This window comes from Pogoniulus pusillus, chromosome 1 (assembly GCF_015220805.1).
Source record: "Pogoniulus pusillus isolate bPogPus1 chromosome 1, bPogPus1.pri, whole genome shotgun sequence".
NCBI lineage: Eukaryota > Metazoa > Chordata > Aves > Piciformes > Lybiidae > Pogoniulus > Pogoniulus pusillus.
Window position 1 is genome coordinate 37268839 of NC_087264.1, and position 25770 is coordinate 37294608.

At 38.6% G+C, this 25770-nt stretch overlaps 1 protein-coding gene across 2 annotated transcripts in view; it reads left to right on the top strand.

The window, feature by feature from the left end:
• Nucleotides 1–25770, top strand: part of AKAP6 (A-kinase anchoring protein 6) — a 278384-nt gene that overhangs the window by 77430 nt on the left and 175184 nt on the right. For both annotated transcript variants that reach the window (XM_064148457.1, XM_064148466.1), the window contains exons 3-4: nucleotides 8581–8832; nucleotides 15435–17222. In XM_064148457.1, the coding sequence (XP_064004527.1) occupies nucleotides 8581–8832; nucleotides 15435–17222 (2040 nt within the window). The remainder of the gene's footprint in view (nucleotides 1–8580; nucleotides 8833–15434; nucleotides 17223–25770) is intronic.

Genomic DNA, 25770 nt, shown 5'->3' on the forward strand with positions numbered 1-25770 from the left:
CTTCCACTTTACTCAGACTTGACATAGACCAGCTGCTTCTGCTAGGCAGTGTGAGTCAGGCTTTGGCAGGGATATTAGCTCAAGTGTGACACTGTGAGAATACAGCTACTGTATTCTAGTGTTACATCCAGTCCAGCAGCAGTAGGGCTACTTGTGAATTTTACCACCTAAGAAAGGTGAAAGATTTGATTTGTATAAATTCAAGATTCATTTCAAGGCCAAATAAAATGGTATATAAAGAAATGCAAGACTGTTCATAGTCAAAACCATTTTTTCCTCTCAGCACAGGAAAATAATTATACCAACCAAAACCCCAGGTCATGCTGTCTTGCTTTCTTAATGATGTGAATGATGCTGACTATGAAGTGCTTTATAAATCAAGCATCTTATTCCAGTTAGCAACAAGTAATAAATATATTTGCCCATACAGACATATGTGTACATATAAATGAATAAATATTTAAATAAGCACTCCTCATTTCCTCCTTCTTTCAAGGCACTTCAGTCCTACTGTGTAGTGCATGAGTACTTTCTCAAGCAGTGTCAACATCTTAACATCCATTAAGTCTGTCAGTGCTTTACACTAGGAAGTTCTCTTGTAAAGCTAAAACTGGCACTATTGGAAGAATCATGTAGGAGAATTAATTTGCCAGAGCACAAGCTGACTTGTCAGAACTCTTACACTGGAATACGCTATATATTAATAAACCATTGAAATATGCTCTACTGTCTTGTAACATATCTCTAAATTACAATTGCTGTGTATTTGGGTAGTTCTATCATATTATGTCTCATTTTAAAATTAAATATTTAATTCTAAATACGGTATTAAAATGCTAACTTCTGCATTCTCAGTCTTGAAAGCAGCCAGAACAAGAACCTATTATTAATGACATTGAATTTTAGGTTCATTAGAGACAATTTAATTGAAAAAAAAATCTTCATTGCATTTATTTGATATAGCAATTTTTAATCAGAAGTACATCTAACATAAACTAACAAAGTACTGCAGACATGGTATAAAATCTCGAGTTTGGTCATTTCCTATTTATACAATATCCTTTTTACAGCTAAATGAAAAAAATAAGGTTATTGAAGATATGATTCTGTTAAAATCCATGGCTCTTCAGTTCCATTCCATCCCAGGCCTTGTGGTGAGAGGCTCTGTGCTAGAGTTTTTTGCTGCATCAGCTGTCTGAAGCTTCCTGGGTGGACTAAATCACAGAATTAACCAGGTTGGAAGAGATCTTTGCGATCATTGGGTCCAACCTATCACCTAACACCTTCTAATTAATTAAACCATGGAACTAAGTGCCTCATCCAGTCTCCTTTTAAACACCTCCAGGGATGGCAGCTCTACCATCTCCCTGGGCAGCCCATTCCAATGCCAATCACTCTTTCTGTGATGAAGTTCTTTGTAATATCCAGTCTAACTGTGCCCTGTTGCAGCTTCCTTGCTTTTAAGGATCTGTAGTGTGGTGAGAAAGTCTTTTTTACATTAAAATACTAACTAATCTTAATAGGGAAAACAAATAGTTGAAGACAATCTGTCTTCTCTGCAGCCATCCCCTCCTACAGAAAAGGTACAGGCTGGCCTGTGTTTGTAAGACGCTGCAGCTGGTTCTGGAAGTGAGCTGGAATAGCTTGCAGTAGCAACTGTCCTGCTTTGGGACAAAAGGATCCTTTTTGCTTCCACCCTGTATGAGCCCAACAAGGGCCCATATGGCAAAACAAATGCAAGTAGCTGGAATCCAAGATGGGAACTTCACTTTCAGGCGTTGTTACTTAGCTTGAAGTGCTTAGTGAGCAGTGTCATATCTTGCTCTCCTCTTGCTTTTTTCTTTCTCATTTTCCTTGCAGATTGAGAGTCAACCAATATACTTGCACTAGAAACATCCTAATGAAGCATGTCACATAAACTAACAAGTCATTACAGGGCATCTCCATGTCTGTTGCAATCCCAGACAAACCATTAGCATTTTATCAGCTCTGTCAAACAAGCACTGATTTGACATCTATTTGACATTATTGTGCAATACAGTGATGTAGGAATGTAACTTACTGATTCCTGAAATAACAGGATACAGCAGAAAAATGTTCACCAGGCTGGATATTTATTTACATAACTTTTTGGAGAATTTTGTAATAGCAATGTTTTCACAAGAGAAAGTGGATCATGTTCTCTTGCAAGTGTGGCAAGACAGGAAGGCTCCTGTAACAGCTGCAAATTTCCATTGAAGAAGCCTGTTTGAAAACAGGTCTCTCTTTAAAAAATAGATATACATATAAAACATCCTTCATGGAAAGGGCTTCTGTGAAATGAACAACTTTCCCATATTCCAAAAAGCTTTTGAGAATTTTAGTAAAAGGTAAAATGAAGATTACTTACTGCAATTCTGAAATGATGAAAATATTGCTCACTTCTAACAAAGTAAATCAAAACAAAAACCAAAATGGCAAAGAAAATAATGTGCAGAAATGTATAGAGCACCAGAAAAAGTTACTGCTAATAACAGAGACTAAGGGAGCTGGGCCTCTTAGTTTGGAGGAGACTGAGAGGTGACCTCATTGATGTTTATAAATATGTAAAGGGTGAGTGCTAAGAGGATGGAGCCAGGCTCTGGTCTGTGATGTCCAATGACAGGACAAAGGGCAATGGGTGGAATTTCCATGGAAACATGAGGAAAACCTTTTTTTCACTGTGATGTTCACAGAACACTGGAACTGGCTGCCCAGGGTGGTTGTAGAGATGTCTGGATGCATTTCTGTGTCAGTTCCTACTTTAGGTGATCCTGCCATGGCAGGGGAATTGGACTACATGATCTCTCAAGGTCCTTTCCAACCCCTAACATTTGGTGATTCTTTGGTTATTAGAAGAGAAGAGGGGAGAAGCTTACTTTGAAGATCAGTGGGTGTTCCCAACTGTGCCAGCAGAAGACAGAGTCCCTGATCATAGAGAGCTCCTGATAACTGTTTTCCTCCTACACTTCACGTTCTTCACTGGATAAAATGTGTTCATTTCCTCTATAGCTGCTGAATACCACAGCACTATTTAGCATTTCATTTCACTTTCTGACAAACTTCTGACTTGAAGTGAGTTTAGAGCCTTCCATAGCTGTTGATTTTCCTTAGTCATACTCTGGCTTTTTAATGTATGGTTATTTTCATGGAATCCCAGAATATTAGAGGCTGGAAGGGACCTGAAAGGACCACCCAGTCCAAACTCCCTGCCAGAGCAGGATCTCCTGTAACAGATCACACAGGAACACATCCAGGCAGGTCTTGAATATCTCCAGCAAGGGAGACTCCACAATGTCCCTGGCAGCCTGTTCCAGTGTTCTGTCATCCTCGTAGGGTAAAAATTCCTCCTCATGTTTACATGAAACTTCCTATGCCTCAACTTCCACCCATTTCCCCTTGTCCTATCATTTGGTATCACTGAGCAGAGCCTGGCTCCATCCTCCTGGCACTCACCCTTTATGCCTTTATAAACACTAATGAGGTTACTTCTCAGTCTCCTCCTCCCCAAGCTAAAAAGCCTCAGCTCCCTCAGACTCTTCTAATAAGAAAGATGTTCGATGTTCCACTCCATTCATCATTTTTGTGGCCCTGTGCTGGACTGTCTCAAGCAGATACTTGAGCTCTTTCTTGATCTAGAGGCTCGGAACTGGACACAATATTCCAGATGGGGCCTCACCAGGGCAGAGTAGAGGGGGAGGAGAACCTCTCTCAACCAATTTTCTTTAAGAGAAAAGAAAAAGAGAAAAAAAACCAGACAGACAAACAAAAGTAGCATTTATTCTTAATGTTTCACCAATAAGCAAAATTAGAGTAGAACAGTTTTATCATTATTATAACATTGTTTAGAGGTACATACAGGTAGAAAGGAAAAAATATTTCTCTTTGAGAAGTCAGAGTGCATTTTGAAGGAAAAATGCCCTTCTGAAAGTTGCAACTTTTCACTGGTTTAGCATCTCTTTATATATAAACACAGAAGGACAGAGCAGAGAGTGTGTTTGAGTCATAATTTTCAAGTACATTTAAAAGAAATTAATCAGAAAATTCACAAGCAGATTTTTTATTTCCTGAAAAGAGTAATTTGTACATTCAGATTGGCATCTTTGTCTTCTGATGAAGTAAAATGAACTTAAAAGGAAAGGCTGAACAGATATTTTTCTTAAATAATGGAATTTTGGCTGCATGTACTGTAGTCAGAAGGCTCAATGGCAGCCTTGTTTTCCTGCTGAGGTTTTACTCCAAGATCAAAGAATAGAAACCTGCAGTATAGCTTCTCTGTCACTGATATTAGCTCTACAGCAACATACTGCAATCTTACAGCTTTTAGTAGTTTTCTGTACATCTCAACAGAATTTCTTGAAGGCCAAAGGTAAAAAAAAAATTAAGTCAACATCAAAGCTTAGTTTTCATTGACTCTTGAGGGTTTGTTTATGCACTTTGTCTACTGCAGTGTTTGCTGTTCAGGCTATTTTGGTTCACACGAAAGGCTTGATGGATTCAGCAGCTGCAATTTACAGGATCAGCTGTCTGGAAGACTGAGTGAAGTGGGCAGTTGTCAGCCAAATGGATACAACCTCTCTAGCCTAAGAAATTCCACAGTCAGTGCCACAGTATAGCCCAGGAGAAAATGACAAAACCTTTACCTGAATGACTCTACAAAAATGTGTGAAAATAGAATGCCTAATGCATGTGTGAGATAAATGATTATGAAACAATTGGTTTGGAAATGGTGCTGTCTAAAAATCAGGCAATAACTTCTTGTGATATGAAAGTGTATCCTGATAAAATAGGAAAGGATTCTATGTTCATACTTGTAGGCTCTATATTATTGCCATTGACCGGTAACTGCATATTTAGAAGCAGATGTCAATTAGATAAGTGCTGTTTTCTTATGACTTAGAAATACATGGTTTATTTTATTCACCTGCCACTTATAGTAAGAGCAACTGGCACTCCTAACAGCATTTAGGTATTACCTTGTGATACTGCTATTCTTTATTTTTTAAATGCAATGTGCAAAAAAACCCAAACAAAAACATATGTGGCAGTTAGAGAATCACAAAATCACCGAGGCGGGAAAAGACCTCCGAGATCATCAAGTCAAGCCTATAACCTGACACCAGCTAAACCATGTCACCAAGTGCCACATCCAATCTTTCCTTAAAGACCTCCAGGGACAATGACTCCACCACCTCCCCGGGCAGTCCATTCCAGTGTTTAATGACCCTTTCCATGAGGAAGTGCTTCCTAATATCCAATCTAAACCTTCCCTGGTGCGGCTTCACACTATGCTCTTTTGTCCTGTCACTGGTTGCCTGGGAGAAGAGCCTGACCCCCACCTGACTACAACTTCCTTTTTGGAGAAGTTGTACAGAATAAGGTTACCTCTAAGTCTTCTCTTCTCCAAGCTAACCAACCCCAGCTCCCTCAGCCTCTCCTCTTAAGACTTTTCCTCCAGCTCCCTTACCAGTCTCGTCACTCTCTTCTGGATCCACTCCAGCACTTGAATATCCTTCCTGAAGTGAGTTCTGCTTATTTATCTCTATCTAATGCTAAATCACTTCCAAGGACTTAGGAAACAGAAGGACAATGAGGCCATGTTGTACCGGGTCCTTATATTGAGCCTTAATAAAACCAGGAATTTACATAACACAACCTCTGAACTGCATTAATTATTACAAGGAATAGTGGAACTCAGATCTGTGTCAGATGTGATTGTTTAATTTTGCTGAATTATATGTTAACCTAGACATTGGGTACAGTGGTAAGAAGATGCTGCACTAGATAATGTCAGTTGGGTTCAGCTGAATTAATTCACTAGAAGTATTCTCTAAAGCATTTGAAATAACACAGAAGTACAGCTGTGACTTTCAGTCAAGTTGTGGTTGGATAAAGGGATAATAATAACCTTTTTCTAGAGCTTGGAAAATACTTTGCTGAGTTGTAGCTTTGTCTGTGGGTCTGTGGAATTAGATTAGCACACTAACCTGGTAACTACAGCATCCGTTTACTCACCTGGACATATGTGGGTATTTGAAGCCCTGAATACTTGCAGCCCTAGGTGTTGCCAGAAGAGGCTGTGTGTTTTGTACTTCCAAATATAGGCACTGGTTGCTGCAATAAGGGAAGAGGACAGAAAGGAAAAGATATTGCATCTCCCAGTCTCCGCTCATTAAAACCCCAATATATTGTGCTCATCTCTTGTATTTCTGAGAGCTACTCCTGCAAGGGACTTAATTTAGCTGTCAGTGTTTTACTAAAATAAGTAACTGCTGATAGTACTTGATGACAGTAGTCTCTCAAGGGCTAATATTGTGCTGTCTGTGGTACTTATGTTATTTAATATTATCTAGGGAATTTATTTTGGTTTAGTTTGTTATTCTCACTACAACTGCCTGAAGAGAGGTTGGAGTGAAGAGGGAGTGAGCCTCTTCTTGGTGTCATGACAGGACTAGAGGAAATAGAATAGAATCAACCAGGTTGGAAGAGAACTCCAAGATCATCCAGTCCAACCATCACCCAGCTCTATCCAGTCAACTAGACCATGGCACTAAGTGCCTCATCCAGTCTTGTCTTGAACACCTCCAGGGACAGAAACTCCACCACCTCCCTGGGCAGCCCATTCCAATGGCAAATCTCTCTCTCTGTCAAGAACTTCCTCTTAACACCCAGCCTATACCTCCCCTGACACAACTTGAGACTGTGTCCCCTTGTTCTGCTGATGATTGTCTGGGAGAAGAAACCAACCCCCACCTGGCCACAGCCTCCTTTCATGTAGTTGTAGACAGCAACGAGGTCACCCCTGAGTCTCCTCTTCTCCAGGCTAAACAAGCCCAGCTCCCTCAGCCTCTCCTCATAGAGTTTGTGTTCCAGGCCTTTCACCAACTTTGTTGCACTTCTCTGGACACATTCCAGTATCTCAACATCTCTCTTGAATTGAGGGGCCCAGAACTGGACACAGTACTCAAGGTGTGGCCTGACCAGTGTTGTGATACTGTGAGTACAGGGGAAGAAAATGGTTTCATGCTGCACCAAGGGAGGTTCAGGCTGGATATTTGGAAATATTTCTTCATTAAAAGGATTCTATAACATTGGAATGGTCTGCCCAGGGCAGTGGTGGAGTCACTGTCACTGAAAGAGTTCAAGGAGCTTGTGGACCTGGCACTTAGGGACATGGTTTAGTGTTGACCCTTCAGTGATGGGTCAAAGAATGGACTGGATGATCTTGGAGGTCTCTTCCATCAAGATATAGTCTGTGATTGTGTTACATGCATGCATTCAATAATGTGGCTTTACTTTCTAACTGAAGAGATCAAATGTGAACTGATAAAAATTATTGCAGCTTTACTGATTTTCCTGTTAATCTACTGCCGTACAAGCCCACAAGAGCATCATCAGAGGCATACAGTTCTTGTCTGATAGAGTTGTTCTGACAGTAAGCTTGAAATTAATTAAAAAAAACATTGTTTATTCTTTTATTGATATTATGCACACACTACTCTTTACCTAAAAAAAACCTCTGAGAGACGGAATTAAAATATTAATTTAAAGGTAACTGTTGTGTTTAAAATATGCTCTTAAATCACTTTTAAATACATGCCACAGATATATGATTTTTTTTCCTGTATTTTAATCACATTTCCTTATTTGTTTATAATATGCTTTTACATATAGTTTTCAAATAGGATTGTTATGAAGCAATGTTGTTCATTCAGGAGCATATGCCTTAATATTCTTTAGTCTTGTGACTCATCCCATCACAACTTTAAAACTAGATTTAAAGTTTTTACAATGTGTGCAGCACATCTTAGTAATTTCAAATGTGAATTGTTACATTTGGAGGATATCATCCCATCAAATCAGTAGTTTTATAACTTGGTGATTTGTATTTTCTGTTTTCTCAACACAACTGTTCACAGCTTCTCTGCTTTCCCACTTTCTCCTTCTCCAGACGTCTTCTGAACTCAAAATTTAATAGAACAAGACTGTGCAAAAGTTAATGCCTTCTCATCACAGCAGTCACAATTCATCTTAAAAATAGTTTATCCACATCGAGTCTGTCCCAGACTTTGTCATACTTGGCTATAGAGGCTAGATTAAAATGTAAATTCTGTCCAAAAGAGTTTTGTTGATGATGGCACAGATCAGATTACTTGCATTTTAACTGGAGAAGAGTAGGGGGAGAAGCAGAGAGGAAAACTGCTTGTGGCAATCTTATCACACTCATTCCTACTGCTGTCTTCTAGGATGTCACTGTACAGTGTTAGCTTTTTGTGTACATGTGATCTTGCTGTGCCATCCTCATTTATTGTATGCCGCCTCTGTGCCTACTAGCAGCCCTGCCAAACAGAACAGCTGCTGGTTCAGTTGCTGTAACATGGTCATAAATTAAAAAAAAAAAAAGAGAGAGAGAGAAGAGGAAGCACCCTGGATGTATTAATTACAGTATCTTTCCTTTCTAAAACAATCTATTCTGCATTTAATAAAAAGTCAATTCGGAGTACAGGTGACCCATGGAAGGACCATATCTGTAGCTAAATATCTTTTTTTTTTCCATTGTAGGATATTTGTGAAGATATATCTGACCACGTTGAACAAATTCATGCTCTATTAGAGACTGAGTTTTCCCTGAAGCTTCTGTCTTACTCTGTTAATGTGATAGTCGATATCCATACGGTACAACTACTCTGGCACCAGCTCCGTGTCTCTGTTCTGGTTCTGCGGGAGCGTATTCTCCAGGGACTACAGGATGCCAATGGAAACTACACCAGGCAGACTGATATTCTGCAAGCATTTTCTGAAGAAACTAAGGAGGTACAGTCATAAAGTTTTGAGAATTTAATCTGTATTTGAAGCATCTCATCCCTGCTGCATATTTTATAAGTTTTAGCCTGATGGTTTTAAGGGCAGATTACTTGTCTTCTAGAGAGTTGGCTAATTTTGTGATTTAAGGGTCTACATTTGACACTCCTTCTCACTGAACCAAATTAAAGCAAGCATTTAAGGTCACTTTTCAGAAGTGCCATGGTAGTGCCTCACATGTTTTCTCCTGATTGAATGTTTTTCATAGGAGACTGGAAATTACAGGGGTGCATCTGATCCAATATACTTGGTCTGGTCACTCATGAATTTAATGCTTGCATACAATTAAAAACTCAATATTTATATGCAATTATGTTTTTAATGAAAAGATTAGCCGCTTCCCTTCTTGCATTCACAAACCTGAAGCTTACACAATGTTTCCCAACTAAGTCAGTATTGCTTTGTGGTAGAGGATGGACTTTAATTTGCTTGAGCAGCAATTCTGCAATATGCCTCTCAACAGTCACGTGTTTTGTTTAAGAAACAATGCTGTATGAATCATTCAGACCAGTTTTTACTCTCACGTGGTGTCATATTCACACACATGAAAATAGTTTGTAAATATGGATTCATCAAAATGCCTCTTCCTTCAAACATATCATCACTAAAGTAACTCAGTTACAAGGACACTACCAGTCTGTTTTTTTAAACTGAAAGAAGGTGGACATTTTTAATACTTAATTGATGTTAATAAAAGATACCTTAGTATGTAGAGGATTCTTTATTTACTGTAAATCTTAAGATTAGGATAAAAAGATTTTGTTAGGGTTAGATAAATTTATAGCAAGATATTTCTACATCAGTACAATCAGAAGTCCCCATGTCCTGAAGTTTATATCATTCACATTTAAAGATATGTTCTCTGTTGGGTTTTATATTTGTCTTTGCCACAACAGAGTGGGTCGTCCTGAAATCGATGCTCAGATATGTCCAGGCCCACCTTCCACACCCCCACTTCCTGATATATCCATACCTGGTGTTTCAGACTCAGTTTCTGTTTTGCCACTGCTGCTAAACCTTCTCTGGCAAGTCTAAAGACACTTGTCTGAATACCCAGAGCAATGGATTAGACTTCTGTCATTATTTTATAGCATAAGTGTGGTGCTGTCAAGATATAAGGCAAGGGCAGATTCAGATACTAAGAAACAAGAAATGTCTCATCTGGATCCAATTACAATTGCTATAAAAACATCCCTCCAATACAGGGAGGCCTGACTGGGGAAGGAGAGACTATTTTTCAGTGAGGAAAAAAACATGTTGCTAGATAAGCTTATATAGTAAAAATAATATATCTTTTTTGTAAAAGACAAAATATCCTAATGGAATTTCTTCCCCCACTCCAACTAAAACATAAATAGTAACTGACAGATTAAATGGCTAGCAAGAGCAGGGATACAATAGTAATATAAAGTTTTTGCTGTAATGCTTGAATAAGTTCCAGAAAAATATTTTTTAACCTTCAGGTATTTATTCAGGATTTTAATGGAGTATAATGCCAGTGGGTTTATTTGACATTATTTCATAAACAAGATGTAATGCTGAGACAATTGTATCTACTTTTATCTATCTTTAACTTGGGTGTTTCCTTGATATTCCTTCCCAGACAGGACTACATTGTGGGACTAGCAAGTGCCTTATGATGCAGGTATTATCTACTAGGGATTTTCATGCGTGTGTGAATAGTGAGAATGTTTGAACAAATCTACAAAGCTTTGACCATACAGATATGCTTTCTGCATAAGAATCACAGAAAGACAGGGGTTGGGAGGAGATTGACTCCAAATCCCCCTGCTAAAGCAGGTTTACCTAGAGAAAGTCATGCGGGAACACATCTAGGCATGAGGTGAATGTCTCCAAAGATGGAGACTTCATTCCCTTCTCTGGGCAGCCTGTTCTAGAGCTTCATTACCCTTAAACTAAAAATGTTCCTCCTCATGATTAGATGGAACTTCTTATCTTCAAGTTTGTGCCCATCCCCCTAGTCCTGTCACTGGTAACTACTGAAAAAAGACTGGCCCCATCCTCTTGACACCCATCCTTTGTTATCTGTAAGTATTTATGAGATCTCTTCTCAGTCTTCTCTTTTCCAGAAGAAAAAGGCTCAATTTTCTCAGTCTTTCCTCCTAAGAGAGATGTTTTAGTCCCCTAATCATCTTTGTAGCACTTTTCTGTACCCCCTACAGCAAGTCCTTATCCTTCTTGAAGTAGGGAGTCCAGAACTGGACATAGTATTCTGGATGTGGCCTCACCAGGGCAGAATGGAGGGGGAGGAGAACCTCCCTTGACCTTCTTGCCACACTCTTCTTGATGCACCCTGGGATGCCTTTTGCCTTCTTGGTCACAATGGCAAATTGCTGGCTCATGTTGTTCTGTTGTCCACCAAGATGCCACTATCCACAGGCGTCCAACTAGATTCTGCCCCACTGACCACAACTCTCTGAGCCGTGCCCTTCAAACAGTTCCCAGTCTATGTCACCACCCAGTCATCTAATCCGTATTCTTAAGCTTGGCTCTAAGGATGCCATGGGTGACAATGTCAAAAGCCTTGCTAAATTCAAGGTAGACCACATCCACCACCCTCTCCTTGTCTATCCATCAAGCTACGCCATCATGAAAGGCTATGAGATTGGTCAGGTACAACTTCCCCTTGGTGAATCCATGCTCACTGATAAGCCCTTTTTCCTCAACATGCTTCGACTGTTGCCAAGAACAAGATGCTACATCACCTTTCCGGTGACGGAGGTGAGGCTAAGCAGCCTATAGTTACCTTGATCCTCATCCTTTCTTTTTTGAAGATGAGAGTGGCGTTGGCCATACTCCAGTTCTCAAGCACCTCTCTTGTTCTCCAGGATTTATTATAGAGAGTGGTCTAGCAATGACTCCTGCTAAGTCCCTCAACACCCATGGGTACGTCCCATCATGTCCCATGGATCTGTGGATGTTCAGTTGGCTTAGCTGATCTCCAACCCAGTCCTCTGCACTTGAGAAAAACCTTTTTCTTGACCTCATCTGTGGTCTTGAGTATCTGAGACTCCTGAGGGCTGGCCTTAGCTATAAAGACCAAAGCAAAGGCGGCATTCAGTAACTCCACTTTCTCTTAGTTTTCACTACTCCTTGGGAATTATGAACTGGAAACAACATTGTAGGTATTTTTCTCTTCAAATCGAGAAGTCATCTGGTTTTAAATTAATAAATGGAAACTTTCACACACAACAAAGACTTCTACTTTGGAAGGACACTTAGAATTTGAAAGAAAATTGTAAAATATATGTGAAAGCTAAGCAAACATAGGAGGAATTGTAATCTCCAGATGAGGAAGTACGCTGCTCACTAGTAGAAGCTGGGAGTAGAAATATAGTTTGTAGAAGGGCCGAGTCTTTTAGGTCAGCTAGCAGAAAATATTTAGAACTGATGCAGAGACAGGATACTTGGCTAGACAGAAATTTGATCTGAACCAGGACAGCAAGTGTTATGTTTTTCTGTAGTCCATGAGCTTATCATTTTGCAAAGTGTTTGGCTCGCTCCTTAGGTCAGCTGTCTTCTGCATAATGGCAAAGAGTGGCTTTGACTGCCAGAGTTAGCTGAGGAGCTCCATGGAAGAAGTGCCAAAGTTTCTGTCATGATCAGTGAGACTATGTCCTCCTGCTACTATTCACTGCTTTCTCTGTCCATAGACTGCACAGTCAATCACAGTGCCACAGTCCTGCCTGGGCTATATTTATACTGTAGCTGTAACACACATGGTTTGCAGAAGCTAGCCTCAACATTTAGTGAGCAGGAATAGGGTACCTACAGGTAGGGTGCTTACCTACCTGAACTAGTAGGGCACCTACCAAAACATGAAAGTGGACAGCAAAGGGGTACTTCACTGCTGAGGAACTCAGCTCATTAACTAGGCAGGTTACTGTGATTTTGGCTTTCTCAGTAGTGCCATACTGACAGAGATGTCAACAGGAAAGATTTTTATGGCTTGGAGGAAATACAAGAACCAGTGAGGCAAGCTGTCTGTCATGACAAAGATGCCAAGCTAAGAAAATATTTGCAAATAAAAACGTTTGGAGAGTTAAAATTTTGTATGACCTTTTCTCCTCCAGGAATGACACCTAGAGATAGGTGAGGAGGAAAGAAAAAAGAGTTCTGTGCAGCATGATTTCTCTCCACCTGAACCTGAACTGAGTTGAATTAAACAACTGATAAAGTCAGGAAATAGGGAAGGATCAGTCTAAGGTTATGTTAAAACACAGTGAATTCTGATATTCTCAAACAGTTCATAAAGTCACTAAAAACTTACAAATTAAATTAGCTCATTTGAAAGGGTTAAAAAAAGGCAGAATTGTGTTGGTTTAAATGTAAATACAAGAACACATTGGAAAGAGCCTCTAGAACCTTACAGGAAGCATTGCTATGTGAAAAGGGATGCAATTTTTAACTGAGTTAGTGCTATTGGTAGCCAAAAACTGAAGGTAATATTTTCCTGAAATAAAAACAGTAATAAAAGTGTGGTCACACTGGCATTAAGAAACAAAATCAATAATAAAAATATTGCAATGCTAGCATTAAAAAAAGGCTCTTAAGCACACACATTTAGGAGGCTGCTTGGAAAATGACCAGGCAAGATGGTTTAATGCATAAGATTGTAAAATTTATTAATGTTAATAAATACATTTTTAAGAGGCAAAGGAATGGAGGTCATTACTCAGGAGAAATGAAGGCCCTTAAGGACCTTGGAAAGAGTTTTGGGTTTCATATGGTTTTACAGTTTGTAATCTTTTCTTGAGATTACAAGGAAAATGCAGTTGTAATACTGATCACTGTTTAGTCATTTTCCTTAATAAATGCAACTCTAAAATATAGATTGGGCAGACTTTTAGAAATTTCCCTTTTTAATTCTAGCATATTGACCATGTACAATTACTGGCATTCTACTTCTGATCAGAATGTGCTAAATAAAACATATTTTCAATGTCCAAAATTATAATTAAGAAAAAAAAAAACTAATCAATCTTTTCTAGAAATAGTATTTTTATCTGGAGGATATTTTATAGAGTACTGCAAGTGAGTGGAACAGAATACAGTGCTCAGGCTTTTTATGCATATAGAATATGGCTTTCAATAGTTTTCTACATTGAGGCTGTTCTTGTTCAGAACAAAATGCAAGTTGTTTATTGAGAGATGAAGAGATTGTAAGGTTATTGCACCTTCTTCAGGAATGTTGTCTAAGGTTCTTAAATTATGGATTTAGTCATATTGTTTCAGAGAATAATTCAGATGAGATCCTATTGTGAATGCTCAAGAGTTTGTTCTAAAAAAAACCACTATTAATCAAACCGAAGCTGAGAGGAAATATCAATATATTAAGGAACCTAAAGTTATACATGAGTTTATGCCCTTTATGGTATTTTAAAAGGAGTTTCTGTAAGCATTTGGGCTAATGTTGGCTTTTGTATTTTAAATTCTGCTTTTCGGGTTTGCTTGGTTTGGTTGTTTGGGTGGTTTTTTTTTTATTTTTCAGTTGGCATGCTCTGATAATTTCTTCTGGATAGTATCATGTCGCTACATAAGATGTGCATCAATGTAAATAGGACCAGAAATTGTTTCAGAATTATTTGATATTATTGTCAGGTTTCAAATTATGTGCTAAGATTTGGAAATCTTTGAAATCTGTCCAGGTATTAGAGCATTAAATCTACTAAAAATATCCTCATAAACTATTGACTAAGTATAATTTTGCTGTGATGGTTATGTACCACACTGCTTTTGGATCTTCATGTAGAGGGTTTTCTTAAAGTATCCTTCAAATAATCTACCAAAAATATTATAAACATTATTTTGACTTCAAACCTAAAATCTCATTTGCCACCTGAGATGGTCTCCTCTAGTCATGTGTGTGTTTCCAAGACTGAAGGACTTCCATTGAGATGATGCTGAGAAGGGGACTTGGCAGGCCAGAGGTTTAGGATTCCCAGACATAGTTTCTTTCCACTGAGCTGCTTACCTTTTGTGCTCAGAATATCCAGTAGATAAATCTTCAGGTGATAGCCCTACTAGAAAGTGAAACATAGTTATCAATCTCTATCTCATTACTATGGGAAGAAATGTCATGCTCTAAAAAAAAATATTCTGGAAGCAGCTGGAAGATTGTAGAACAGCAAACATTTCTGAGAACATAAGATTAACAATGTGGCTGATACATTCAGGAGTCTTCCAGATCCACTCCCTCCTGTTTGAGGTAGTTAACATGAGAAACGCTGAGTCTGCTGGATGGGATTTTTGAGTTTCCCCTACAAAAGAGAGTTGAGAGCAGAATCTAAGGAGGAGGATAACAAGACAAAAGCGAGTTGCTATTTTTAGGTTATCTGCTGTACAAGATTGAAACTAAGCAGTTTACTGCCATTTTTCATTCCCAAATACATAAGAATCTACCAGGCAGGTCAGTGATGAATGTTTTTCTAGATGTTAGGCAGTGAAACACAGAATCCCATAGTTCATGACTTTGTGTTTGCTCTAGATATAAGTTAATCCTCTAAAAAGTATCCTTTCTTTATCTATTTCAGGACCGTCTTGACTCTTTAACTGAAGTTGATGATTCTGGACAGTTAACCATCAAGTGTTCTCAAAATTACCTGTCACTGGATTGTGGAATTACTGCGTTTGAACTATCTGACTACAGTCCTAGCGAGGATTTGATTGGTGCTCTGGATGATATGACTTCTGTCCAAGGAAAAGCAAAATCATTTGAATCCTGGAACTACAGTGATATGGATAAGGACTTTCCAGGACTTATCAGAAGTGTGGGTTTACTTGCAGTAGCAACTGATCCCATTGCTTCCCAGTGCAATGAAGCATTAAATGAGAAAGAAACTCATGCACCTCTTTCAGCAGAAGATGGAGAAGAAAGCAAAGACAGGAAAGCACCTCATGAGCTCTCACTAGTATCTCCTTCTGCGAACTCCTCTCTTTCTAAAGAGCTGTGCTCTGAAGATGGTGTTTTACCTACTGACAGCAATCCTGTTTCAACGTTAAAGAAACCAGAATGCAGTCTTCCACAACACATGGGTGAAAAAATCAAACATTCTCACTGTGAAAACTCAACTCCTAAGAGGTCCATAAGAGACTGCTTCAACTATAATGAAGACTCTCCTACACAGCCTACATTGCCAAAAAGAGGTCTATTTCTGAAAGATGATGTTCTTAAAGATTATATGGAAGCCAATGATTTTAAAAGGCAAATCTCTCAGATAGTTAAAAATGAAATGAGTAGAAGTACACCCTCACTGTTAGACCCACCAGATAGGTCTAAGCTTTGCCTAGCTTTACAGTCGCCCTACACTAACAGTCCATCTGCAGTTAGTCAGTCATATGATTGCTTAAATACAATAGGTGATAGAAATCTTGAATACACAATAAATAATCACTTTAAGAACAGTCCCGTAAGTCTGGGAAAGTCTGCTTCTTACACCTCTAAAGAAAAATCAAAGCACAAGAAGTCTCAGGATGCTTCAGAGAAAGTGAAAGCTGGCAGAACAGCTGGGGGTACATGTAAAATGTCTCCACCAATACAAGTGAAAAAAAGAGGACGTTCTTCTCTGCAGAATGGAATTACTTCTCATAACTCTCATTCTTTGGAGGAGACAGAAACAGATTCTTCTTCATCATCAAATTCTTGTAACCGGAGAGATCCACAGGAGCAATCACAAGGTAAAGCTGAGCCTTTTAGTTCACCAACACATAGTCAAAAGAGTGCTTCCTCAGCTGGTTCTGAGCTCAGCAACTCATCACCCTTTCCATTGAGAAGAAAGAATAATAAAAGCTTCTCCTCAACACCAAGCTATATTGAAAGAAATAGTAAAGATAGTGAGGTCTGGTATGGGTCTGATGAATATTTAGCACTTCCTTCACATCTCAAACAGACTGAAGTATTAGCTTTAAAACTGGAAAATCTGACAAAGTTGCTTCCCCAAAAGCCCAGAGGAGAAACCATTCAAAACATTGATGACTGGGAGCTGTCAGAAATGAACTCGGATTCAGAAATGTATCCAACTTACCAGACAAAAAACCCCAAAAAAATGGGTAGAATTTCATCAAGCTCTTCAAGTGACATAGTATCCTCCTTAGGTGACAGTATTGAATCTGGGCCTCTCAGTGATATTCTCTCTGATGAAGATCTTTGCATGCCTGTATCTTACATTAAAAAATACACTGCAGAGAAGCCTGAGAGGCCCACTGGCAGTCAGCCTACTGAGAATGAGACTTCTGCCTCAAATAAATCAGCTTTAATTCAACAACTGATGCAAGATATACAACATCAAGAGAACTATGAAACCATATGGGAAAAAATTGAGGTAAGGCAATAATCCCATGACCTGCCGTAGTTTTGATAAGCCTATATATTGACATGGATCTGTGGGCAGGGGTAGAGTTGCTTTTCTGTTTTTTTTAATGAAGAAAATAGTCTTTAACTAGTGGTTGATGGAAACAGAGTAGAGCTAGGATCACTGTAATCACAATAGGCTGAAGTTAATTGTAACTAACTATAGAGAATTTGCCTACATTATTTTACTTCCACTAGACTTGGGAAAACATATCAGTAGAGATACCTTTGGCAAAGTTTGGTCTATGATGAATTATTTTTTCAATGAAGAGAAAAATATTGGAAAATCAGAGAACTTCGAATTTTAATGACATCATACTTAATAGAATCTGCCTGTTTTCTTTATAAAAATGAATTCGTTTGGTCCAATCATATAACAACCACATTTCTTTTTGATTAGTTCTCTTCCATGGCAGTGATTATTTTCCCTCCAGTGTTGATGGAACTAAGCACAATTACTTTTCCCCTTTTTTGCTTGTTTTGGTTTCTTTTGGTTTTGTTTTTAACTCAATCCTTTATAAATAATGACAACTTAATAGTTCAATATGCTAGAGCAATAATGGCAATAAACTATCCCACTAAACTTCAAATGAGATATGATTTCATTCTTGGCTTTTGGCACCACTTCTTCAGAAGTAGCTCTTCTTTGTATAGTAGAAAAGAATATTTGCAATAGTTAACACTACAAGAGATCTTCTTAAGAAAAAAGATAAACTTTCAAAAGGGAGGTGAATTTGAATGAATAATCAAATAAGAACTTATGAGGTTACATTCAGAGTAAATTTGCATTTCAATCTTCTGATGGGTTTGTCTTTTCAGCCATTGTGCAGGAGAACTCTCCCATTTAAAACATTTCTTGTTCATCTTTGAAATAGTTTAGTAAAATGACTGTCAGAAAATAAAACTCCATCTCTAATAGATTTCAAAATCCTTTAGGATTCATTACATGTGTATTAAAGGATGATCTTAACATCTCAGTCCTAAATCTGGTAGCTGAATTGTCTTCTGTGTATCAAGCTCCATAAAAGCTAAGAGAAAAGGACTTAGTTTACAACTCCAGTAAATGCTTCTTACAATTTGTGATTTCAATAACTTTTGAAGGCATTAGAAGTATTATGATTAGTGGAAAAGCATCTGAGCTAAAGATGTTTGAGTATAAAGTCATGGGGCAGAAAATAACAGAGAGAAATTTCCTATAGGAGGGTGCAGCAGCTGTTAGCCTTGAAACAGTCAGCTGTAAAGGGCAGCACTTGAAGATTCAAGTTGTTCCATCCATCCTGACGGCTGGGATTCATCTTCCGGACTCTGATGAAAGAGTCATCTTCTTAAGTGCCAAGCTGCTTCTTGTGCTTAAGTTTGTGTAGTGGTGTAGTGTTGAAAACCAGTCCAGATGAAGCTGACAGATACAGAGCCCTTCATTCCGTGCAAGCAATAAATCACATCAAAATGGTTTGTAAATACTTAAGACTCATCTTTCAAATGATACTACAAGAACCTGTTTAAGGACTGAAATTGTTAAGTATCTAGGGACCAGCTCCCTCCATTAGATGCTGACTAGCATCCTTGTGGCAAGAAGCAGGTGGCAGAGACACTTTGCATCCCCCTCTCAAATAATTATTTTCTTCCAACTTTTTAGAAAGGTAATTATCTTTTTTTTTTTTTTTTTTTTGGGGGGGGGGGTGGGAAATCACCTGTCTTTGTGTGATTTCCCTGCAGCTGCAGTTCAGTCCTGCCAGGACAGAGAAGTAAGAACCAGCTTTAACAACTGGCTGCAGCTGTAAACCCCCACTTCACCTCCATAACCATCCTCCCCTCACCTCCTTTTAACAGTGGATTGAGCTACTGCCTCTAATTAAATGTAGTTATCTCTTCTCTGGCCAGAGTGAACTCTTCTAGATTACAACTGCTGCTCTTGGCCTCGAGGAACTTTGCTACTGCTGATGCTGCTTTTTCTACAGCTTCTCCGTGTTTCTGGTTGTGCTAAATGCAGGAAAACATTGATTATGGAGTCTGAGCCCCTTCCCACAGTGCACTCCATATGATTATTTTCAGAGTAGAAGAGGAGGTTTAAACAGACAAAAAACAAAACAGATGCAAAGAGCACTGCTAGGAGCGGAGATAGTTCAGTGATCCATGCCTTTAAAAGCAGCACACAAAAAAGTTTGATATTTATTTCATGCAGGATGATGCATGCTAGCTACATTAAATGGCTTGAAAATGTATTTTCTCAGTGGTGAACAAACAGAAAACTTGTTTTCTAAAGAACATATAGTAGTCTAACATTCTTAGGAAATAAAAGGTTTTCCCAAGCTGCTTATTTACATGCGTTTTGAGGTTGTTGCTAGTAATTGTATCTTCAGCTTGTAAGACTATTTCAATACATGAGCTCATTCTAAGGTAAATCCTGCCTCAGGAACACTACACTGCCTTGCTGGGGTACTGTAATTTGGCATAAGTAATACAAAAGGAGAAAATTCCTCCCCTATATGATGTTATGAAGTACTGTGGCCAGCAGGATGAGGGAAGTGATCCTCCCCCTCTACTCTGCACTGGTGAGACCCCACCTGGAGTACTGCGTCCAGTTCTGGAGCCCCTATTACAAGAGCAATATGGATGTGCTGGAACATGTCAGTATCTTAAGGGGGCCCACAAAGAAGCTGGGGAGGCACTTTTTAGCATGTCAGGTAGTGATAGGAACAAGGGGATTGGAACCAAGCTAGGAATGGGTAGATTCAGACTGGATGTTAGGAGGGAGTTTTTCACCATGAGGGTGCTGAGACCCTGGAATGGGTTGCCTGGGGAGGTGGTCAAAGCCCCATCCCTGGAGATGTTTAAGGCCAGGCTGGATGAGGCTCTGAGCAACCTGACCTAGTGTGAGGTGTCCCTGCCCATGGCAGGGTGTTGAAACTGGGTGATCCTAGTGATCTCTTCCAACCCGACTGATTCACACGTGAGTCCTTTCTTTTGCTGGATCTCCTGTTTCATAATTCCCTAGGCAGAGCATCAAAAAATGTGCCACTGAGTTTCCTAACTGCAAAAATACACGTCTTACCAATAAATCAATGCTACTTTTGTTAGCAGCAGTTATGTACTGAAGTCAGATCTGAAATGAGAACTTTAAGGACAGAAGCAGCATGCTCACGGCCATTAGTAATCTAGTTATGCTGCTGCAAATGTCTAGCCTAACATATCTTATTTACTGAGATTGTAAAGCAAAAGCAAAATAAGTCAACTTTTTACATTGGGACAACAGCTTAGAAAAAAACCTATCAGCCTTAAAATCACTGAAAGTTATACTTTAACCAGGTAATAGAGCAAAAAAGGAAGTTTCAGTATTTTATTCTGATATGACTTAGAATAAATCTGGCAATATCTTAATATTAAGCAATTTGCTAAACCCATGCTAAAGTATTTATTGGAAGCCTTATTCCTTCTGCAGTTATAAGAAAGATAGCCATGTGCAGAAATGGATAAAATGTTTGGTTTCATATTTGCAAATTATGCAGACGACCTTGCATGGGTATTATCACACTGTTAATCTGTGTCTGCCTACAAACAGAACTCTGTTTGGCCAGCCTATTTGATGTTAGATAGAATCACTTTCTTGCTTTGCAATAAATACTGCATTTCTTACTATGTTTTACCTTGCACTGCAGCTAATTATTTGGCACATCCTTCTTTTGCCTTTGGTACTGGGTACCTCCATTGTAGGGTGCATAACATTTTCTGTGGTAATTCCTTGTATGCTTCAGAATCTTCTTTTTGGATTTAAATGTGAGAACTATTGATACCAAACTTTGATTGTTGCTCTTATTATTAAAGTATCATTCAGGTTTTAGTAGCTACCCTAAATGATCTTTTGGAATACAGGCTAAACACTCTTGTTCCTGCTCTACTAACTGGAAGGGAAAAAGAATATAACTCTCGCAGATAAATTCAACAGAGTTCTTTGTTGTAAGAAGATGGCCAATTGCCACTTCTAACATGTGGCACCAACACCCTAGAGTATCAGCTTCAGAATGTTTGAAAGTGTAATTTCTCTAAGAAAACTAAGTTTGCCTTAAAATCATACGAACAATTGTTTCTCACACCTCCCACCCCCCACCATGATCCCCATTTTAATGTGCAGCTGAAAAATGAGAAGACAAAAAAAGGCCTTTGGCTGATATAATGGGATTGCATTTTCAGTCATCTTATATGAATAAAATGATAACAATAGCACTTGTCCAGACAGTTTTTTTTCCTCTAGAAAGCAATACTTGACCAACTATACTGACTTTCTTGTGCTGTAATCTGGTATCACATAATCTCATTTACTTGATTTTTTAGGGCAGTATTGCAAAGGTTAGGAATGTAACCATTTGCAAGACTCTCCATTTAAATAAAGATGTGTTTGCTTTGCAGGCCTCAGGGTCAATTGTATGGAACAAATTGCTGATTTTTTTTTCTGTTATGCAGACTTATAGCTTGTTTTATCTCAGGTTTCATTTCCGCAAGAGGCAGCTGACTGTCCTCTGCAAGAAGCAATTTGATTTCTATCGATCCCATCTTTTTATATCATTACATGTCATGACTCTGCCCTCAACTTCATTGACTCTGTATTTTGCCTGAGGAGCCCAGTCAGCCTTGGCACTGGTTACTCACCTTCCTGACATGCCAATGGAATAAAATAACACTGCTCTGCATGTTTCAATGTAATAGGTTAAAGCATACCCCAGGTATCCTACAGCAAAGAGTTAGATAAAGATTTTACTGCCTTCTAGGATCCAGTCAGGGACCCTCTCATCCTTCTGTAACCATTTATTCCTTTTGAACCCAAGACTCCTCAATGAAGAGAGATTAAAGACACCTTACCAAATTATTGGAGTAACAGGAATAATTTTCATGTCTAGGAGAATCTAAGGATCAGTGTAGCCTAGAAAGTATAGTGCAATATCAGAGCTAAACTTGTTAGTGTTACAAAAACCTTGTGTGTTTGAGTGGGACAGATCTGCTTTTTAGAGGGTAGTCACAAAAGTTGACTAAACAGTAGACTTTTGCAAATGGTTAATGGACTTGGCGGAGCAAATCTATATTGGATGTACAGCCAGGAGCCCTCTTGGGCAGTGGAAAGCCAGTTGGTTAGAAAGTATTTGGAGAACTGACACAAAGGGGAAAGAATTTGTGGTGTTTTGATTGAAAGGGGACAGAGTGGCCTCTGGGCTGAGCATGGACTTAAAACACACTAGTACAGTTAAGGGGGAAGTTGGACGGCTTTAGGGGAAGTACTTTGCACTTATTTGTGTTTGGAGGTGATTTTCATCAGCACCTCAAAAGTGTGCAGAGAGGACAAATGAAGTTTGGGCTGTGGAGATAAGGTAGTGAAGAACTAGTGTAACATTGGTAGGACTTGGTAACAAATTAAAAACATAGAACTAAAATCACAACAGAACAGCTGGAAAGAGCAAAGATAATCCATAGGAAAAAGGACTGGCTTTTTTTGGATTATCAGATAAAGGGTTTTTTAAATGCTGCAGTGCTCCTCTCAGTCCTCCTGCTTTCAAAAACAGTGCTTCTAACACTGGCACTCTTAAAACAAAGGGATTGTGTATTTTTCCTAATGGAGTGTTTGCCAAGATTTGTTCATCTCTGAATCTTACTTATGCTGCTTCATGCAGTTTAGATTGAAATACTACTGCTCTTGGTTGATGACTAGTTCATAAAAAAACAGGTGAAAGAGGAGCCAGATCCAGAAATTCTTTGGCAACTCTGCAGTTTTCTCAGCAGTCCTGCTGCTTTGTGCTGCATAATTGAAAACGTCACTTCATATTTTCTGCTGAGAGTTGAGTTTGTGCTTTGTTGGTTTGAGTCTGATGATACTCCCCTGGTTTGAGAACCCATCCCTGTCATTTTCAAGCTGGTTAAACTATTCTTAGCCAGTAATGCACTACACATGTATGTATGTAACTCTTCTTTTACTCCACCAAATACCTAGTTACTAGAAGATGACACTGAAACACAGTGAACTCTGTTCCTCCAAAGATTTAGTTCTTAACAGCTTGCTTGAACACTAAACAGCTTCTCCAAGTGCATTCACTTTTCTCTGTCATTTGCTTAACCACAAACAGTCTGAGAGAGTTTGTCACCACCAATCTTTGCAAAACCAGCAACTTGTGTAAACTGCAAATCCTGAATTTACAACTTTAGATGTAGAACTGACTGTAGGAATTATGCTTCCTTAATGAAACACATCTGTTGTGAACCATATGCTTGATCGGAAGTGTTTGATTTTCCACATCAGAATGATTTGGCAGGGAGCAGTTTTAGATCAGAGATTTTTTACATTCAGTATTTGGAAAGTAATTCCAAATAATCTGAGGAGGGGAAAAAAAGAAGATAAAATCTGCTCACAAATATTTTTAGTAGCATTGGTTTTAGGGTATGACTTTACTAGTATTTACAACTGATTGTAAGGCATATCCAACGTTTGGTTCACATCTGACATAAGGCATTTGGCTGCAAAAAAACCTTTTGATTCTCTCTCATTGTGTTCATAGTTGGATATCACATCTCAGCTCAGGGGTAGCTACTTACATCCTAGATGAACTGAGAAACAGCTGCTTTTGCATATATGATTCTCTGAGTCCTAATCTAAGGCAGTCCTAATTCAGAGCAGCTTTAAATGAGCATTGGCTTTACAACCCATATTCATGTCTTAGCCTGGTCACAAGCACGCATCAGCGACACACACATTATTTACTTGTGAACTGGGAGCATTCTAGAAATAGGCCAAGGATTATTTCTTCCAGTTTGGATCTCTTTCTGCTAATAGGCAAAAGGATGGAACAGAAAAAAGATGGAGAGAGGGAACGGTAAGACTGCAAGAGCTGCATGTCCTGCTCTCACTGCAGCAAAGGACAAGCTCGAAGGGGCACAGTGGGTGCGTGGTGACCTAGCTGTAAAGTCAGTGGAGGTTGCAGATTTAAAAGGAATACAGTGATACCCTGTAGAACTGATCAGTATTTACTTTGAGATAATCTTATGATTGACTCTTTGCTGTCATTGTCTGGGATTGGTCAGTCATTTCAATGAGGTGAAGGCACTCAGAAATCCCTGAAGTAGTATTGGAAGCCTTCTATGATGGAACTAAATTTCAGAACACAGAGAAAGTTAAAATGCTATTGGGAATTTACTTCAGGGTGCATATGGTGGTTTAAGAGAGGAGAGCTGTTTGCTTGGTTGTGAAGAGTTTGAGATAGTTAATAGAGTAGCTCAGAAGCTATTTTAGGGCTCCTTGAAGTCCCATTGTTATTAACAGAAAGCTATTGAATTTGCAATTGTGGTTTTTAATATTCCCCTAAATATGCTAAATATGGAGACAATGCTCATTGCTTTATGTTTTCATAATGATGTGCCTTTCACAATATTTTAAGGTCTAGCTATTCTGTTACATAATATACTTAGGCTCTTGGATGCTTATGTTTTATGTATCTTCTATGAGAAACTACAGAGTATTCCAGAAAGATACAGTATACCAAAATGACTATGCTCTATTCTAAATATTTCATTATTTAAATAATACATTGCTGCTAACTTTCACCTTCATCAAAGTCCAGTCTATCTACTGTTGTTAATGCATCATTGCCTTAAAATGTGTACATGTTGGAGATGAGTCACAGCAAAAGAAATGTTCAAAGGTCTAGAGAGGATTAACTTGAGAAGAGCGATCAAGTTTGCTTACGTAAGATTATTGCATAACTCCTCAAAATATGTTCATATCTTTTGCTTCTTGTCTATCTTGATATATTTTGACAGCAACTGGTTTTCATTCCTTCATCCTTTCCATTATGTTATGAACAGGAATGAAACATTGCATCACACACTTAAATTTTAATTGTCATCATTAGACATCAGTGTGATTATAATTTGTAGGAAATATGGACAGGAAACTCTTTCAGAGCTTCATTCCTGGCTGTCTCTATGCTTACAGAAGCATTTAGAAGTTACCTTAACAGCAACCAAAAAAAAAACCCAAAACAAAAAACGTTTTCTGTTTTTCCTTTGATTTTGGAGCTCTGATGGCAATCCTCTTAAAGAGGGAATCAAACTGTAATCTTACCTGAATACTTTTTTATTTTTAGTAAAGACTTGTTTTTAATACAAATTCTCATGTAAGTCAAGTAAGGTTACCTGTAGTAGTGCTAGATTTGCCTCTGGTTTCCCTTGGACAATGTTTGGAATCTCTCCAGGCTGATGGAGGGAGAAGTAACAAGGAAAAAGATTTTTGGTAATAGTCAGTGTAGATGTTCAAGTCACGGTAACGTAATGTTACTAATTGCTTTTTTTCCTATTGAAGCCAGCATCTGAGTACACAAATGTTTGTTCATTGTGCTGTTTAAGGCTAAAGACACACAGAGTATTTTAAAATGCCATTAGTGCTGTAATATTAGCAGCAAGTGAACTATAGCAGCTAGCATAGAATTGGCTCAGGTAAGCCCAAATTAGGGTCTGCCTGATCTATGTGCTGCAGTGCAAACCTC